Here is a 19,975-nt window from a genome sequence, read left to right on the forward strand (position 1 = left end):
CCCATTTTTATTTATTTTTTTGCATGGGGCTGAAATATGGAGCAGAGAGATTCAGATGAGATGTTACTATTATGGGTTGACTGCTATTGTAAAATTGAATATTTCTATCAGAGCTAAATAATACTAAGTAAATGCTCACATATGAAGGGTGTCTAGAAAAACTGTTGTTCATGTGAATTTAAAGCAGCAAATATATGTCAGAATCCATGCAGAGCATGGCTAATCAGAGTTTTCTTGTTCAGGGAAAAGGAGATACTTTGCTCTCTTCTAATGACATTCCCCCAGCAACTTTCATATTTAACAAACAAAATTTTTTTTTCCAAATCTTTACTCATATTGCCAGCACATATAATTTAAAACTTGATAAATCTGACAGCATACATAAGACAGTGATTCTTGATGCCTTTGAGTTCTTCAGCTGGAATGAACCTGGACCACAGAAAATTGTATACGGCATGTACCATTTCTTGGCAGAATGACACTGGCAGGCTAATCTCAGAGCTCTAATTATGATTCAGCAGCAGTGGTCTGGGTGTTCCTACTGAGTGTTAGTGCAAACACCGGTATAAGCAGAATAACAGGCATTTTGAACTGGCTGCAGCAGGAAGTGAGGAGGCAAACTGTTTTACCCTTTACCAGATGGACAGCAATGCTTCCAAAGTGTTCACTCAGGCTTGCAGCATTCACATCAGCGCATTCTCCTCCATCTTACCATTAACCATAGTTAGGAAATGTAAGAGCTATCTCAGTGGAGCCATGTTTCATCTTTTGAGTCCAGTGCTCAGTTTCCAACAGCATCGTGCAAATGCTCTGAAGAACTAACAGCTTTAGAAGAGTCGTTGGCATCAAATCAAAGGTCTATCTGCTCCATCATTCTGTCCACGTGTTGGCCAACCAGATGCCTGTCAGTAGCACTTCAGGACATGACAGCTGTAATACCTTCCTGCTTTTAAGACTGAAGCTAACAGTTGTATTGGTGTGTGGGTGTGTTAATTCTTTATGTGAAAGTGAGATACATTAGTGCAGTTAAGATTGACACCAGCAACTGAAGGTGGTGAGATTAGTTCTGATCATTTATTTGAAGCACTTTAAACCCCCTTGCAATAAAACCCCACCATTGCTGCCTTCCTAATATCTCCAGAGATGGTTAATCTCAACTCATTGCTCTCTACACAATAGCATTTTGCTCTTCTAGACAATAGTCTTTAGTAATCAGTGCTGCTTTCTAAATTCCAAGGACTACTAAGTAGTTAAAAATTCAAAAACAGGAGTGGATTAGGGAAAGCACCACCCAGGGCTAGCATTAAATAGTCCATATGCAGCAATGGCCCATGTGCACCCTCCAAAATTGTAATTCTGGCTTCTGCCCTGACATCATCCTCCCTCAAAAGTTGCAATCCAATTTTAATATTATTGGGACAAAAAAAGTCATTAAATATAGGAGATGTGTGATCCTATTCAGTTCAATTCAGTTTAATTTACTGTAAATCCAGTTGTGTGTTTCCTTGGTGCCACTCACCCTTCACATGAAAGACCAAGTATGGTTTTCAGTCCCAACTTTCAGTTGAGCAACCCTAGTGTACACTCTGAAAATACAATTCCACTATCAAGTGAAATGACTTTATGACACACATGCTCCTTTTAACAACTGAGCTCCTAGATTATATATATATGTTCCACAGCACTTTTTTGATACTGCTCATAGCAGTGCTTTTCTTTATCACAAAAGCACAAAAAGAGTGACAGATTAATTCTAACCCAAATAGGTTGCATCAATGAAATAAACCGTTTCAAGAGATAAAGAAGTTTCTCTATTCTGCTTTCGTCAGAAAACCTGGAGTCCATTTCTGATCACATTTAAGGAAGAGATTGATTTATTGATTGATTGATTGATAGAGTTTTGGGACTTATATGCCACCCTATCTCCCGAAGGACTCAGGGCGGCTTACAACAATAAAAATACAATAATACAAAAGTTAAAAAGAATTAAACTAGCAGCCCCAATAATAAGTTAAAAACATTTTAAAAATCCCTGTCAGTCCAGGTCAGCCTGATGAAAAAGGAATGTTTAAAGGCTGCGGCGAAAGGACCGGAGATCTGAGGCCATCCGGAGCTCAAGGGGAAGTTGGTTCCACAGGGCTGGCGCTCCCACAGAGAAGGCCCTCCCCCTGGGGGAGATTTGCCGTATTCAGGTAATATTATTAAAAGTAGTAAAATTCATCACATGAGCAATGAGAGAAATGCTGCTCTCCCAAAAATGGGCCCTTTGATCTTAGTTAAAGGCAAGTGCATGGGGGTGAGCAAAGTTGTCTGCCCACTGGATACATTCCCATATGCACCTGGTAGGGCATGCAGAAGCTAATACTTTGACAGCCTCTAGATCAGATGAAGAAAATATTATGGGCATTGTTTAATCATGTTTTAATAATTTTAATTTTTGTATCTGATTTTTATGTATTGCCCTGTCAACCGCCCTGAGTCTCTTGAGAGAAGGGCGGTATATAAATTAAATAAATAAATAAATAAATAAATAAATAAATAAATAAATAAATAAATAAATAAATAAATAAATAAAATAACCTGTAGTTCTTTCCTGCTTCTCCTGTGTATACTGAAGCTGAAGGAATCCAGTGCCAAATTCTTTGGAGGGCTACTACTACACAGGTCATACTTCTCAAAATTCCAAGAGCCTTTAAATCCTAACATTATTTTAATTTCAAGCTCATTATGCACCCATTGTTTCAGGATAGGTTATTGGTGTCTATACCCAGTATTAACTGTAGGGAGCCTGCCTGGAAGCTCATCTGTAGGCTAAATTGAGAACTGAAAAAGGTCTCAGTAGTAGGCAGTGGTAACTGCTTCCACATTGCTGCCATGAAACTGACATGTTGAAGTTGAGATCAACTGGAAAGAGTCTTTGCTTACTAAAATGGCAGCTATAAGTCTCGCTCTATTGCCAGCTCCACTATTGTTATTCCAAACCATGAATTTACTATAGGGATACACATTCATAACAATGCTTTTCACAACGCTGCTTGCAACCTGATCCTTGTTATAACTTTTCCCCTTCCTGTTGATACTGAATTATGCTTTTTTTCCCCCGCTGATTAATCTGACAAGAAAAAAAAAACCAGGGAAGTGGGTGGTTTTCTCTTCATTGATTCTCTCACCTTTCTCTAAAGGCCCGACTGCAGTATTACTGGCCATGCTGGTGGCCTGGACCATGTTAAGCACCAATAATGATTAACTCTTCCTTCCCATGTTTCCCACTTTCTCACTGACCTCCTCCCTTCCTCCAATTCTTTTCATCTGCCACACTGATAAAAGGGAGAAAGATACGGATGCACAAATGATTGACTCAGGAAAAAAGAGAGCTTGGTTAAACAAAGATCTTTAACCACTCTGCTGTTACAGCACTGCAGGGAAATGGCAGTATAGAAATTACTAGACTGCATGATAAGCATTGGCAGAGTTGAAGGGATGGTCCTTTCTTGGCAAAATAGGCCTATTAGCTGCTGAGATTAGTCTGCATTAAGCTAAATCAGTCTAGCTCAGACAATAGGAGTATTGGAGCAACATTACGAAAACGGGCCCTTTGAAAATAGGGCAGAAAAACTTCTCCTAAGATCTTTTTGAGAATGAGTGGGGTAGTAATAGAAGGTACCATTCATTTCTGACTTCCAAAATCAGTTTACTATTTCTTTCTGGCAATTGGACAATTGAAAAGTATATATAAAATTTTAATTAGGCTAGTTGCATTAAAATTAGAATTGGATTATATTCTCCTTGATACTGAAGTTTTCTTAGCCCCAAATGCTCAGATCAAATATATATCTTGTCAAGGCCTAATTCAAACCAATTAAATGCTTTCAAAATTCCTTTAACGTAACAACCCATTTCAAAGCAGTAAGTGGTACCAACAGATTATGTATGTCTTAAATTTAGAAATGTTTTTGTAATGTACACAACAGAAAAGGCATCCCAGCTATCTTTGAAAATAGACCAGAGATAGAACCAAACAGTATTGCCTAGAGGGCCTTCCAGAGTTGCAGTGCAGCGTTGCGCAAAAGAGTAGAGTTTGGGTTGCAATGTCACCACCACACACTTTTCATCATTTATCTCTCATTGCATAGTCACCCATGGAACTGTTTTGTAAAAGGGATCATGAATATCATGTTGAATTTGTACTTGTGAATTGTGGAAAAAAAGAATGAAGACGTATAGTAGGCGATAACCTCATGAATCAATAAAGCCTTATTAACTTAGTTTTTCTTGGTCTGTTGTTTGAAATAAATATAGTTACAGTGACCACTGATAATAGCAGCATCAACAGAAAGGGAGAAAAAGGGAGTGCAAAATAGGAGCATATTGTTGAGGAAAAATATTGCTAAAAAATGAAGGAAGCATACACAGAAATCTCTGCCCACTCACTTAGGGATTACCTCTTTATCTATGCCAGGGGTGTCAAGCTCAATTTCATTGAGGGCCGCATCAGCATTGCGGTTGCCCTCAGGGGGCTGGGTGGGTGTGGCCAGGGTGGGCGTGGCCTACTGGGTGGGCGTGGCTAGAGTGCATATGGCCTACTGGGTGGGCATGGCCAACTCTACACCGTTCGCATCAAGGGTGCCTATGGGGGCCTGGGCAGGAGTGGGACAGATCTGAGGGTCTCTGGCAGAAGGAGGGTCTCTGGGACAAGGCAGTGGGGGCCGTTCCCTCACTGTTTCCAGGATGGCTTCGCGGGCCGCATGAAACCACTTCGCGGGCCGGATCTGGCCCCCAGGCCTTGTGTTTGACATGTCTGATCTATGCCTTGGATTCATTTTTGATTTAGTGCTAAAGGCTAATCTACACTTAGATGGGCCATGAGACCATTAGCCTGCCTTAGTGGGCAGATTTAGAACAGGCTTATTAAAAAGCATCTGTCATATTACAAAGCTGTGATGTAAATTAGCTCTGGCTTTGAGAAATTAGAGAGGATTCAGAAAAAAAACAAGCTTCCAATGGATCTGACAGTGAGCATGTCCAAAGCATGTTTTCTGCTATATACCGTACTTGGCGTGATGATGCTTATCTTTCAGCTCTAATCCCACTGTCCCTGGGCATGCAGATATGCTCAGGAATAATTGCATTAAGGCTTGTGTGGCTGAACATAACAGTGTATGGTGACAGTAACTCAGCAATATCATGCAAATGAGAATGGCATCTTAAACAAACGCAGGAATCACTGGAAGAATAGTCAGTGAAGAAGAACATTGAGCATATTACTAGTCATAAATATTCCCATTCTCCCCATTGGTCCTCTTCCCACAGTTCTCTCTGCATTGTTATAACCCTCTGCTCAAGTTACACACATAGAGCTATGAAAATAAACTTAATGCTCTTGGATGTACCCATCAGATTAGATCAGATCTTTCCCAGGAAGAATGCAATTCCAAGTCTCCTCAATTCTCCATCTATTCACCATCTCTTGTAGAAGAGGCCACTCTTCCTCCTAGACGTTCTTCAATAATCCCATTTAAAAAACATATCTTTCCTCTCCTGAGCTCTTATTTCATTCATGTTGTTCTCCTTAGCTTAGTGCCTTTGAGTTGTTTTTAGATTGTTCTCCAGAGTCCCAGCTTATCTAAACTGTATGCTTTTAACAGCCAGTCCAGCTTCTTCTCTCATTTCCTGCAACTTCACCTCTCTCTCTCTCTCTCTCTCTCTCTCTCTCTCTCTCTCTCTCTCTCTCTCTCTCTCTCTCTCTCTCTCTCTCTCTCTCTCTCTCTCTCTCTCTCTCCAGCTTTTACTCAACCTCTGCTACTCAAGTTCTTCCATCCTTTTAGCTGTCTTGGCCATCCTTTCCCAGCAGCCTTCAGCTCTATTGCCAAGTCTTATGATTTATTCTTGCTGTTTTATCAAGGCTGCAAAAACCCTGGGTCAGGTGATCCAATGAAAAGACTCAATTCCCTGCCAAAGGTAGTGCTTTTCTACTTTTTTTTTTAAAAAAAATGTAGATTAACAACAGGAAACCAACCCTTTTATAAAGACCTCAAAGACACTATTTTTCAAAGTCCTCAGTTTGAACTTCTCCCTTCCACGGGGTGCAGAAATCTTTAACAAGCCAAAAGGAGGATTTCAATTAAATACGCACACACATCACTTAAAGGCAGAATGGATCATGTTTCCATCCACTCTTGTTCTTCCTTTCATGCTGCAAAGAAAAGGTCAGATTGCTCTCCAGAACTATATCCTTCTTTGTAAACGAGATGAAAACAGAGAACACAGCTCTGGGCAAAGCAGAGTTATAATAATAATTTCAGAAAAGACAAGGGCTGTCCTATCTTTACTAAGCATAAGCAATAACTTCGGGCAGCAGATATTGGAGGCGTAATCCTCTCAGATGGTCCTCTAGCACTTCTCTGCCTACCCTTTCCCCCTTTCGAAGGGACAGCTCTGTAAGCCTTGACTGCGGTTCTTAGTCTAGGTTTCTTGTATATTTGGTGAAGGCTGCTAGCCCATCAGTACTATGGAAATATAACCAGCATCCCAAAAATAAATGCAGGGGTGGGGGAACCACCTTGTCCTTTGCCTCAGGCAGCAAAATGTAAGAAAAGGTCGATTAGAACAAGCCACTGTGGCACTTAACTCAATTTGCCAAGCACGGATATTCTTAATACTTTCTGTGTGTTTTGAAACCTTGAGCAAGTAACAAATGACATAAGTTTTTCAACCCATATTTCCAAGCATAGAAACAGCCTGTATTCACACAAAATGAATGGGCTTGACACCAGACCCATTTGAGAGAATTAAATCTGGACAAATTCAAATACGGTCAAAAACAAAATATAGAAATCAGAGAAGTCAGAAACAGAATCTCATACTATCTACAGGTGTCTCCAGTGATGCAATGCATCCATCTAATAGTATTTTCACACTCTATGGCCCCTTAACCTCATCTTTCAACCTACTAGCATGGCAGTTAATTCATTCATTCATTGACATTTATTATTTAAAAAATAAGTTCCAAAATTAGGATGAGTGGATGCAATCAAAGATGATCTGTGTGAACTTTTCACAGTTCACTCACCTCTGTCTGATAAGTTACACCAGCCGAAATTCCCTCTTTTAATGTGGAAGAAAATTACAGGGTTTGCTTTTTTCTGCCTAGTTGATTTAAAGAGGTATGTAGATAGAATAAATCTTCCATGTTCACAAATTATCACCACAGATTCTGAAAAGATGTTTGTTTAGAGAAAGAAGAGCAGCAGAAACAATCAACATTCCCATATTGGGCTTTCAAGAATTCAGAGTGTTCACAGGTAAGCAAGTTAGGCAAGGTACAAAATCAACTTCTTATCCCCTTATAGTTTCCAGGTCAGATTTGCTGGTTAACCTATTGTTTGCCTCCAGTTATGACCCAGAAAACATCAGAGGCTGTTCCCCTAAAGGTCTCCTCTAAGGAACTGTACACCACATCTCTTCTTCCCATGCTCAACATAATATATGCTATGGGAATATTTAATGGCAATATTGAAAGGCGGGTTCTTCATGATCCCCTTCTGGTGAACCAGAAGGGGCAGCCTAAATATACATCAGCCATAATAAGTACATAATAAGTCTGTCTCCCTGCAGCCTGGAAAAGGAAGGGAACTTAAGAGGAAATGACACATAAGGTACAACCATCTGTTCCTAGTGGGTAGTCACATGCTGAGGCTACCATGTCAGCTTCCTACCCTTGGAGCTCCATTTGTCAACTCAGCTCAGCATCCTTCACAGGCAATCATTGCTTCACACCAGCTAACCCTGAACATTTACAGACAGTGCGTCCCAACACCTGTCTCCTTCTCAGCAACAGGCAGAGGGTCCATTCATCGTAGCCCAGTCTCTTCCTAGGGATTTCAGTATATGAGTGGCTGCCAACTCTTCAGTGCATTCAGCAGCTTGGGTTCACTGAGCTGTCAATCTGCTGCCTGCACTGCCAGCCATGGTGCATGACTCTTTCAAAGATCTAAGGAAAAGCCACAAGCTGCAAGGCTAGTTCTCTCCAGATGGAGAGAGGCATGGAAGTGCAATGTGCCATGTGCTTGATTGATGCAGGCTGCTAGCCCAGGGGCTTCTCGGAACCTGTTCTAGAAAAGCATTGTTTATAATCACGGCTAGAGTCCTAAGAAAAGGAATTGCTTCAAGCAGCTTCCTTGGAAACAGAGTAATCATTCGGATAAACTAGCCATTGAAACTGGGCTTTCAAGTTTGCAGCTTGCTCTGTATACAACTATGTTCCAGATAGAGAACTTTTGATAAACCACTGATTGCCAGAAAGTAAAACCCAAAATAAGTTTACCATCACAATGTTGTTTTAATTCAGAAACTGGATCCTTACCTTTGAAAGTGAGCTGCACCCTTGGAGTAGCAAAGAGGTAATCCTTGGAGTATGAGGGCCACCAGCCCACAATGAGAAGGATGGCCCAGAGCAGAAAGCCAACTAGGGGCATGGTGCAGAGAACTGAGGATCCAAAATCCAAGCAGATGTCTCAGCCACTCTAGCAGAGGAAGAAGGAGGAAAGAAAAGACAAAAAAAATGTTACTTTCCCAAGTTTAAGACGGGAATTGAAGAAATAAAATAACCTACTAACCTGTCAGCTAAACCATTCAGAATCCTATCCCCCAGCTACACAGAACTTGGGAGTTAATCTCTGCTTTCTTATAAGCAGATTAAGGGTGAGAAATTCAACTTTTGGAACAGGAAAGAGGATGCTTTGGCAAAGAAATTGATGCTGTGTGGGATGGTCTATGACAGCTCACCACAGCCAACTCGCCATGGCCAACTCGCCTCAGGACAAGAGTTACACTAATATTGAACAAATAGTAGCATAAAATTATTGAAGAAAGGATGCCAAAGGACAGAGAAAATGAAACGAGAATGTCAAAAATTAAAATAACATTTAAAATTATTTTAAATAACTAAATTGAATTGTTGAATTGTCCTGCAGTGGTGAGTCAGCCATGGTAAGTTGTCCTACGGCGAGTTGGCCGTGACGAGTTGGCCATGGTGAATTGGCTGTGGCGTGTTGACTGTAGCGAGTTGAATGTGCTGAGATGAATGCAGTGAGTTCTCCCATTCTGGTGTGAGATGGTCTATCAATAGTTTAAAATTTGGTCTAGTGGTTAAGGCACCAGACTACAAAATGGGAGACCAGGAGTTCAAATCCTGCCTTGGCCATGAACGCCAGCTGGGTGACTTTGGGCCATTCACTCTCTCTCAGCCCAACCCATTTCAACCTGCCTCCAGAAGCTGTGAATGCTCTAACACTGGAAGTTTTTAAGAAGAGACTGGACAGCCATTTGTACGAAATGGTATAGGGTTTCCTGCCTGAGCAGGGGGTTGGATCAGATGACCTCCAAGGTCCCTTCCAACTTTATTATTATTATTATTATTATTATTATTATTATTATTATTATTATTATTATTATCATCATCATCATCATCATCATCATCATCATCGGTTGTTGTAGAGAAAAAAGAAGAATATTTATTGGATATGTCCAATAAATAAGTAGAATTAGTATGTGTAGTATTCCCTCAGAGCACAAGAGCATTTCAGTGCAAATGGTGTATGATATCCCCCCCCCTCTCCAACACTCTGCATAAATGCCTGGAACATTTATATCTTCTGTAGGCTCTGATAAGGCACCAAACCAAAGTGAGTTTTCTTTGTGGTGAACGTGATTCCAAGACTAATGGTGTGTTTAAAGTAATTATAAAAAAAATGCTGTTGTCACATTCCACATCTAAGGGCAGATACTATATAAATTCTCACATTTTTAGTAAAATTCCAAACCATCATCCTGACCACCTGGTTCACACATTGCATTAACCATGGTTTTCCAATTCTTATTGTAATGAAGAAATCACAGTGGTGGGATCACACAAGACAGCAAGCAATCACTTCTTTGTGCGATGAACCAGATTAGCTTAATCTGGGCACAGAGAGAAAAATGTTATAGAAGCGAGGCAAATACAAAGTATCTTGAACGTTAACCCCATTCTAGAGTGATATGGGTATTCTTTGGCATTAGACTGCCTAGTACTGAATGTGTACACACACTCACACACACAAACACAGATTTCGGACTATTTCCTCGATGAAGTGTAATCCTTTGCTGCCCTCTGGGTTTTCTGCTAAATCTCTTCACGTTAGGAAGGCCTCTAGACCAAATCACTTTTAGCTTTCCATACAGTAAATATTTCTAGTCCTCAAAAGAAACGTGAATACCATACTTTTCAGTGTAGATAAATTTGTCTCCTCCCTTAGAAGAAAAGAGATCCAAGGGCTGAGCAAGTTGGTGTGCACATTTCAAGATGATTTCGTTACAACAGTGTTTCACCTCTGGCCTCAAAGATAACCCCAAGGATGAATCAGACATATTGCCAGCGTCCTCAGTAAGTTTAAAGCAAGTTGCTGCTGTAACACGAGTGCGGACCCTGAGTGGGGGGACTTTTCGCCCGGTGAGTGCAACTGGGGTCACTGTGTCTCCCTACTGCTAGAACATGGGAAGGGCTGCCTTTCACTGGAGGCATGAATCCCAGCCAGGCCATTGGAGCCCAACTGCAATTAACAAGCTCACATGCTGCTCTCATTTGGTAAAGTAAACAGGTTTTGATTGAGGGGCAGTAATCAAGTTGTCTCCTTGCAGGAATGAAAAGAGTCCTTATAGTCCTATCTCATGGCGGCAAGAGTCAGAGCCAGCAGCCCACCCACCAGGGGCTCTCGAGGGAGTAGCTCTTCCCCCTCGGAGACAGAGGCAGAGAAGGGCTGCTCCTTCCTTCCTCCTCTGGGCTACCTCCATCGCTCTCCTGCCGAGGACAGAAAAGCAGTGAACCAGGGGAAGGAACCCTTGCACAGTACAAGTCTCCATTTTCTACCAGGCAGGAGAAATCTGGACTTAATTATTTGAATGACAAAAAAAAAGACAAAACGCGTTTTCTTTAAGAGGAGAAGGAAAAGAGAGAGTTTGTATGTACCAGACTAGCTGAGTTGGAAGGGATCTGACAGCTTTGCCTGGCTAGAGTGCAGGGCGGGGGGGTGGGTGGGTGGGGAGGCAGTGAAAGTAACTACCCAGAATTCAAACGGGACTTTCTGTATGTGTAATTTACAGTATTCCCTTTGTTGGGTGTAAGTTACACATAAATTTCCCAACTTCAGTGATGACGGCAAACATACATTTCCTCATAGGAACATTTCATCATTTCCTCAAGACAAAACATTTTCTCATTTAAAAAAAAAATACTTTTGCCCTTTACCCAGTCCCTCTGGATCAGAACTGGCTTCCTGTCCTTCTTTCCCAGCAGATCTGCCTTTTCAGAATACAGTACAGGTTAAGTATCCATTTGACAACTGGACAACTAATTACATGATAGTTGCCTGCTTTCTGCGGTTGCAGTTGGTGGAGGCTTATAAAAAGCAGAAATGTGATTGAATTTATTCCTCCACACAATTTCGGCATCTGAAATTGTATCAAAGTACTTCAGAAAAATGACTTCCTCAGAACGATGGTCCCACTACTAGTATAAAATGGGAACCTTTCGTTGAATATTCTGGGAAACCAATTTCTTCTATGAAACAGAAAGGCATTGAGTGCAATTCGCCTTCCTAAAACCTGCCCAGATTTGTTGGATACAAGATGGATACAAGCAAAAAAAAATTATAAACAAACAAATTAATTAATTTATCAATGAGTCTACGGTAATTGATTTTTACTATATTCGGATGATACTTGCTCTGAGGAGTTAAACTTTATCCAAAGGAGTTGGCAACCAAAACACAAAATCATCTATGCCAATCCCTTCAGCATGTCACGATAACATAGTATCCAGACTTTCCTGCCATGCAAATACAATCAGAAGGCATCACCTAAAGATGCTCTTAAAATATGGACCCAGGAAGCCCCATCTACTGCATTTGCCTTTTTTTTCTTTCTTTTGCAGCACAGCTGAATTTTCCTTCTGCTAATAGAAGGCAGAACATTGTTCTATCCAGCTGAGCCTGCCTTGCCTCCGGAGACCTCTGACTTTTCCTTCTTTTCTTCTTGTTCCAGCAAAGAAAACAGGCCATTTGGTGCCACCCATATTCTAAGAATGTTTTTTGCCTGGATTACAGGGGCTTGAAACTCAGAAACATGGTAACTTCTACATTCTTAAGCTCCTTTCTTGTTTTATTTCTATTGTACTAAACGCGCATCTGGATGCAGTTATAAACCATGTTAGAATGATTCAAACAGTATGCCTACATGTGAACAGGCAAAAATCTGTTTAGGTATTTAGAGCTCTTCTCCAGCAAGGGTATCTGAAAAACCTCAAAACTAATGTATAACATGCACATTATTAGCACTACAGTGAGTTTCTAAAAGGATACTTTTTTAGGCTGATCCAGAACAATTTGCAGTGAAATGCACACACATACACACAAAACACAAAAGGCAAAGCAAGCCAAGCACAGCTCATATTCTGCTCGGGACAAGCAGAACAAAGGGAGCCGGGGTTTAAATGTTCTCAGTACTGCTCTCTCTGGTTAACCGGTAAGATGCAGAGAAGCAGGAGTTAATGACAGAAACAAACTTCAGGGATTTCACAGGAAAATCCTTGGAATCAGTCAAACAAATCCAACCTTGCTGTAAGGATGTTGAGAATAATGGATGGGCCCATAGGAGGATAGAGCTTTCTTCAGCTGTGGGCAATACACCACAATTGGAGGAGTTAAAGTTTCCCAGGGGCAATATATCATAGCAATTTCCTTTGCTCTAGGTAAATATTTGTATTATTTCCCTTTCTTTCCGCACACATTCGCACTTCCCTTTTTGCAGATTCCTCACTCAGCACTCACTCTGGGATTTTTTTTGGGGGGGGGGGGGACCAGAATGTCTAAAATCCGAATTAACCGCAAAATAACTGCTACAATCAACTGAAGTTGAATCAAAACTTGCCTGCCTTGGAAAATAGTTCTGGCAAGATAACGCTGTTGCATTTGGATAGTGATGAGCGTGCCAGTGAGAGCAAGTGAGATGGCAAACAAAGGGAAAGAGTAGGGCGGGGGGTGGGGGGGGGGAAGAGGATAAGAATGAAAGAAAAAAGGAGAAGATAAGCAATAGAAGTAGCTGAAAGTTGTGAGATAAATGCAAAATAAACACCTGTATAAATGAAAGAGAAGCTGTGTTTTCTAAAGTTTCATATACTTTCCTGACGGAAATAGACCCAACTGACTAATGCATGTTTACCATGAACCTTACCTAGAAACCGTACCCTTCTGCATATGTTACAGCTAAACCTCTCTTCATCTCACATAAGTAAGGAGATCAATTGAACCATAAGCGAGGCAAACATTTGGGGGAACTAAAGAAAATTGGGGAAACCTCCTGATGGCTCTGTTAATTCACAAGAGGGGTTTCTGATCACACTCAGTTTACCACCAGGCCTTCAGAGAAACAAGCTTACAGTGCAGGAATTATCTTTAGAGAATGGTAGAACGAAAGGGGAGAAGGAATATGTGAGAAAATGATTAACAACTCTGTTAATGTGTGCGAGCCACAAATGGGCAACGATGCTAGTGAAATCATTACAGCTTTTGATCTAGGCATAGGTCTCCTAACATTGCCATATAAAAGCCTCATGAAACCTCAGGCCTGTTCTACAGCAGTGTTGCTATTAGCTACATTCCTGTGCTCTCTTGTGCCTCCCAGAAATGATTAGAAAGGCAGAAAATGCCCAGAGCATTCATTCCATATGACCAATTATCAGTAGGGATTTCATACAATCATTTCTTGCCAGGGGTGTGTGTGTGTAGAGGAGCACAGATCTCCTTTTTATTTACAGTGTTTTCCTGGGGCCAACCTACCACTAGGTATAATGAGGCAACCACCTTAGGCAGACATTCTTGGTGGAGTGGAAGCAGAAAGATATTCATGGACAGAACTGGGGGGGGGAGGGCAGTGAACTCCTGCTGCTCACTAGGCTCCTCTGAAGGTAGAGGAAATGATGCAAACAGGCAAAGAAAGAGGCAATTATTTATTAAACCTATAGGCCCATGGTGGCGAACCTATGGCACACATGCCACAGGTGGCACACAGAGCCCTCTCTGTGGGCACGCGCACCGTCGCCCGAGTCCTAGGCCTTCAGCTGGGTTTTATAAAACGTTTTCGCTTTAGGCCTCCGCCACCGTGTGCAAAAAAAAAAAAGGTTCAATCAATGAATTTCAACTTCTCTTGGGAAGAATAAAGATCTCGCAAAGTTGGAATTGATTGATTGAACTTTTTAATCCCATCCAGTCTGCTGTTACCACCACAGCCACGCCCACCCAATTGGCCACACCCACCCAATAGGACACACCTACCCAGCACCCGACGAGTTTGGGCACTCGGTCTCTAAAAGGTTCGCCATCACTGCTATAGGCTGACCAACTCCAATGTGACTATGGGTAGTGTGTGTGCATGTGTGTGGGTGTATGCTCTCAAATCAGTGTTGACTCTTGGGTGCTGCCTGCACAAGTCCCTGCAAGTTTCTTAGCAATGGATTTTGGAAGTGGCTTGCCTTTACTTCTTCCCCAAAGCTGAGAGAAAATGACTGGCCCAAAGTCACCCAGCTGAATTGGGTCCAAGGCAAGGCTAGAATTCACAGCTCATAGTTTCTGCCTGTTGCCTTTAGCCCCACACCAAACAGGCTCTTGTTTTTGCATGGTGTAAAATCAGTTGAAAACAATACAATAAATATAGAAAAGAAATATCTAGGGGGAGGGGGGGAATGAATTTGCAATCCAGTTCTCCCCAAAGGGGTCTGCCACCACTTTGCCCAAACTTAGAAGAGCTGGTTTTGAGGGCTTGTTGAAATAGGAATGGCTGTCATCCACAGATCAAGAAGAGTTTTTCTTGCTAGCCTCAAGCAGCTTCATGTGATTCTATGTTTTTTGTTGTGTCATTCTGTGTCTGCCTGTCTCTCTATCTGTCAGGGTATTTATTACCTTATTAGTTTATTAGGACAATTCTATTGTTTTGTTAACCAGCTTAAAACTTTCTGTAAATGCGAACAGGAGTATTAAATTAGTTTGATCAATAAGCAAGGCAGTATGGATGCCTTGCATGTGGCTCCTTATGTAGTCAAAATGGCACCCCTTCATAAAAGGCAGGCATCAGCAGAAAACACAGGGAAATCCCTGTATCTGCAGAAAAACCAAGTGGAGAAAATATAAGCTCAATGAAGATTGAATGTTTAGTGCTGGCTGGGTGACTACTGAAAATTAATTGAAAATCACAGTGCAGTGAAGAGAGAGGAATGGCAGAGCTATTTGGTAATTCCAACCCCCCTCCCTCCCCCCCCACACACCAACATACTGCAAAGTCCCACTTTTCATAACTATGCATGTTATCTGTCCTCTGATAATTTGCACCTGGTAGCAAATACAAAATAAGTTTACTGAATTCTTTGCCTATGGTGATCAATTCCCAAAAGTTACAGTATGTGTAGAAACACATGGAGAAGGAGAGTGCATTGCTAACTGCAGACGGAGTTTTATTGGCTTTTCCCCATTTTTCCTTGGGATTCCAATTATTCCAATAGCCCCCAGAGTGGATCATAATGGCTTCCACATTGAGTATCTTGATCATGGTAAATTCTTCAAACTAACTGTTTGTTAAGAAAATAAGTATTCTTTTAACATTTCAGTTCATGTGTAATAATGGAAAACGAAATCTACTTGGATTTCTCTTCCCATGTTTGTGCCAGATACGAATATTGTGTGTGCATGACACAATGCACCAGAGGAACTTGACAGAAAATGGTTTAAAATGAACCAAGCTTTACGCTGGCATTGTAACAGACTAGTTGAGCAGTGCATGAATTGAACTGTCCTCTGCAAAAGTTCCCCAAATGCTGACTGCAGAAGACTGAAAGCACGAGGGAGCCAGCCCCTTTTTATTCAAAGCCACGTCCTGCCATGCATGGAGATCAGGGGATGCATCCCTTTCCTTACTGACACCTCATTCATAAAAAACTGTCTGTCATTCATGCTGCAGTGAGAGAAATGAGGGTTCTCGGGACAGTGACTGAGGAGGGAAGGAATCACCTGCCATGGTAGCTGGACATTTTCATTCCTGCTCTGAAGGGCTGTAGTCTTACTTGTTGAATTAATTAAGACTTGACTCAACAAATAACCCAATGACAACACAGTGTTCTGTATGTTATTTTAAACCAAAGTACATATTTAAAAAAAGACAGTGTGCTTTTCAAAAGCAGGAAGGAAAAACATTACTATTTGCTGGTTTGCCTTGACAAAGAAGAGAAAAGGCATCTGACAAGATCCAGAAACTTGTCCACAATTGAGATGTTGGAGTGTGGATTTGGGAACCTTTTAAAATGGTATTGGCCAGGCCCTACCTGCATTTCATTTGATTGCCAAGAAAGTCCATCTTTCTTTCTTTTCTTTCTTTCTTTCTTTCTTTCTTTCTTTCTTTCTTTCTTTCTTTCTTTCTCTTTCTTTCTTTCTTTCTTTCTTTCTTTCCTTCCTTCTTTCTCTTTCTTCCTTCCTTCCTTCCTTCCTTTCTCTTTCTCTTTCTCTTTCTCTTTCTCTTTCTCTTTCTCTTTCTCTTTCTCTTGTTATTGTTTCCTCTTATACACAAATATAATGGATTCGTTCATAAATGAATTAAGGAGCTTATGGTAACCGCGTTTCTGGCGGGTCTTTCCCCGTAACGTTCATCGGCAGCACAAATTCCTTCGGCGCACCACCACCACCACCACGCCGCCCCGAGGAAACCAGTTGCTTTCCCCTCGGTCGAGTGACAGCCGGCGGCCCGAGGAAAAGCAAGTCGCCCAAACGCGGGCGCGGCGGGGCCTGCCTTGCCCGGGAGCTCAGCAGCCGGCCCGGGCCTTTCCCCCGAATCCCCGCGACGGGGAAAGGGTGGAGCGGAGCAAGAGCCGCAGCACCAGCCCTCACTTCGGTGGGTGACGGGACGAGCGAGGCTTTGGCTCGCTCAGCACCGCCCGCCGCTTAAGCGAGGAGGCTGCGCGATCTCTCGGGCCAAGAGAAATGCGAGCCTCGCTCGAGTTCCCCGAGGCGTCGGCAGTCGAGAAACCGGAGCGGCGCGTCCTCAGGGCGATCCGAAATGAGTCTCTAACCTTGGCAGCGCACCAGCCAACTCGGAGCGCGTCCGCTCTTTCCCTCTCCCTCGAAGCACCCGGAGAATGCCCGGGAGGGAGAGAGAATAGGGGGCGCTTGGACCGTCCGATCCTACCCGGCTCGTTTCTCCCGAAGACTCAGAGTTCAAGTCTTCGCCAAACCCGAAACATCAGCCCGATCGCACCATCGTCCCAGACCGATCTTCGTGATTTCCCGCTCAGGTAAACAAGAAGTGCCACCCATTTGCTCCTCTCCTCCTCCTCCTCCTCCTCCCGCGATCCGCAGGTCCAGACTAAGCGCCCCGCATCTCAGACTGCCTCGGGGTTCCTGTTCTGGACGGGACCACTAGCGATGTGCGCACCGGCGAGGAAAGGGGGTCACGGATGCGGCGCGATGCCTCCACCTTTCTAAAGCACGCCTATGCTAAGGCGGCATTTATCTACCCAAGGAAAAGGTCTCTCGGGAGATTTAACTTTGAAGGTTACCACTTCAGGCAGCTTGGTTACCCGGAAGTCACGGAAAGACACATGCACTCACGCCAACGTGCTTTCCAGCGCCTAACCCCGAGACTTTTTGGTGATCCTGGAAAGGTGATACTTTTCTCAAGTCACCTGGCTTCTTCCACCGTTCAGCTCCTTTTCCTGTTCTACTACCCTTCTCATAACTCCTGGACTTTAAAGCGGTTCCTCCCGAGTTCCCTCCAAATAAAGGTATGCAGCCATTCAAACATACAAAATTGCCCGCGTTCTTAGCAGCAAGCACGCGCGCGCGCGCGCACACACACACACCCCTTGCTAAATGAGTCCCCCTTTTTATGGGGCAGGGATATCAAAGGGCTTTCGCCGGAGATATTAACAAAGAGAGAGAAAGGATTCCAATCCCACCTTAGTAAAAAGAAAAAAAGAAAGAAAGAAAAAACAGCTTCGAGTGAAAGCGGTCCAGAATTCTGCCTCGGCTCCTTTCTTCCTCTACATCCCACTTTCTCGGATTTTCTGCTCAACTTTCCGGGCCCAATGGAGGTAAAACAAGGGCCAAACTAGCTATTTCCCGGAGGCCGCAGAAAGTTTGCAATCAGAAATAGTTCTTTGCCTCCTCTCCACCGATCTCCCGCTCTCCGCTTGACAATCCTCTCCTCCCCACTTCGCTTGTCCGGGACTCAAGGTTGGAAGGAGTTCCGAAAGTGGAACCCGGAGCCCGAGCCGAGCGACGTCCCCCTGACCTCCGCTTCCCCGCCCTTCTCGGTTCGCGCCCCCTCCCCTCCCGTCCTGTACCTTTGCCGAGGCGGAGAGCAGTCCGGCCGTTCTCCCGACAGAGCCGGACCCGTTCATTTGGAAGCGGGGCGACAAAGGTGAAGGCGCGGGAGCGGCGGTTCGCGGAAAAAGAGAAATCTGCTTACGAGCTTATAATCCTCTCCCGGGCAGGCGTACCTAGATTCTGCCTGCAAGCGGATCGCCGCGGACGATCCAAGCCAAGGCACGTCGCCCAAGGAGCCGAGGAGAAGCGCTCGCTTCCCAGCTCCGCCAAGGCGGAACGGAGAGGAGAGAGAAGACCCCAGCAGACCCTTTTTCGGCGCCAAGCGGGCATTTCTTACCAGCTGTCCTGGGAGCGACGTCCCACCGCCGCCGTCCTTCCCCGCTCCCTTCGCCCGGAGGAGAGCGAGCGCTCCGACGACCCCCCGATCGAAGTGCCGCGCCTTCCGCAGTTCGAGACTTGGGGAAATCAGCAGTTGAACCCGCTTCTCCTCTCCCAATCCATAGATAGGCGCTCGCGGCGGAGCAAGTTAAGAAAGGCGGCCAGATCTGGGGGGGGGGGGATTCCCAGACGCCCCGAGCGGCGCTCCTGACTTTTTTTTCTTTTTTCCTTTTCTCGCGCGGCTCGGCTCGCCGCTTCTCCCGGCCCCTCCGAAGTTCTTGCTGCAGGCCGATCGCCAGGAGCGCACGGGCGCAAGTGAGGGCGGGGGAGAGCGGAAAGGAGGGGAAGGGAAGGCAGGAAGAAAGAATAAAAATAATCCTGCCCACTTTGCCAAAAGAAAAAGGAAAAAAGAAAAGGAAAGGAAAAAAAAGAAAAGAAAAAGAGGGGAAATAAACCGCCACCCTCCTCCTCCACACACACACACGCTTACAAATCCCCCTCGCTCACGTTGAGCACCCAAAGCCTATTCAGTCAATTGGCTTCTACTTGCCTGCGATTTGCATAGCCCCGCCCCTTTCCCACCTCCTCGGCCATTCAAGCGGGGCTCGGACCCCTAGCCGTTCCCCTCCCCGCCGCGCCCCCTCTTTTTTTCCACCTGTACCGCCCCTCCCTGCAGCTGGGTTTCGCTTTGGCCAGGCGGACGCGGGGAGCCGCGGGATTCCGGCGCGCTCTGGGTGTCGGCTAGGTGGGTTGGCCGCCGTCTCCCGAGAGGGAGGATGGCTCTGCCTTCCTTCCACCCATCGCCTCCTGCCGCTTCCAGCCGTCCTGCGCGACGGCTTCCATCCACGGCCCGGTTGCAAGCAGCGCGATCCGAACCCAAGGCTATTATGGGAATCGCCCGCGTTCGGGCACACACGCGGCTCGCTCTTCTCCTCCCCGGCTGCGTGCTTCGGGAAGGGGGATTCTGACTTTCCTAAAAATCCAGAGGCAGGTGGGTGGGTGGGTGGGTGGGGTAGGGGGATAAATAAATAAAGCGAGTCCTTTGTCTCTCTCTTTCTCTCTGACTTGAGTTATTCTGTGAAGTGCAAGGGAGTGGTGGGGAGGGAAGCTTGGTGATGGGGTGAAAGAGAGGAAGAGAGAGGAGGCAGGAGGGGGCGTTGGAGGAAGGGAAAGAGAAAGAGGTAGAAAGCAAAAAAAGA

General features: G+C 44.1%; 1 protein-coding gene across 1 annotated transcript in view; it reads right to left on the reverse strand.

Annotated features, from left to right (window-relative positions):
* The window catches only part of SEMA3F (semaphorin 3F), a 166,510-nt gene extending 146,864 nt beyond the window's left edge, over window positions 1-19,646 (reverse strand). Inside the window, exons 1-2 of the mRNA XM_083356151.1 lie at window positions 18,736-19,646; window positions 8,363-8,522 (exon numbers count right to left, since the gene is read on the reverse strand). Of these exons, the coding sequence (XP_083212277.1) occupies window positions 8,363-8,474 (112 nt within the window). The 5' untranslated portion in view covers window positions 8,475-8,522; window positions 18,736-19,646. The remainder of the gene's footprint in view (window positions 1-8,362; window positions 8,523-18,735) is intronic.
* Between the last annotated feature and the right edge of the window lie 329 nt (window positions 19,647-19,975).

The sequence above is a fragment of the Vipera ursinii genome (assembly GCF_947247035.1).
Source record: "Vipera ursinii genome assembly, chromosome: 2".
NCBI classification, from domain to species: domain Eukaryota; kingdom Metazoa; phylum Chordata; class Lepidosauria; order Squamata; family Viperidae; genus Vipera; species Vipera ursinii.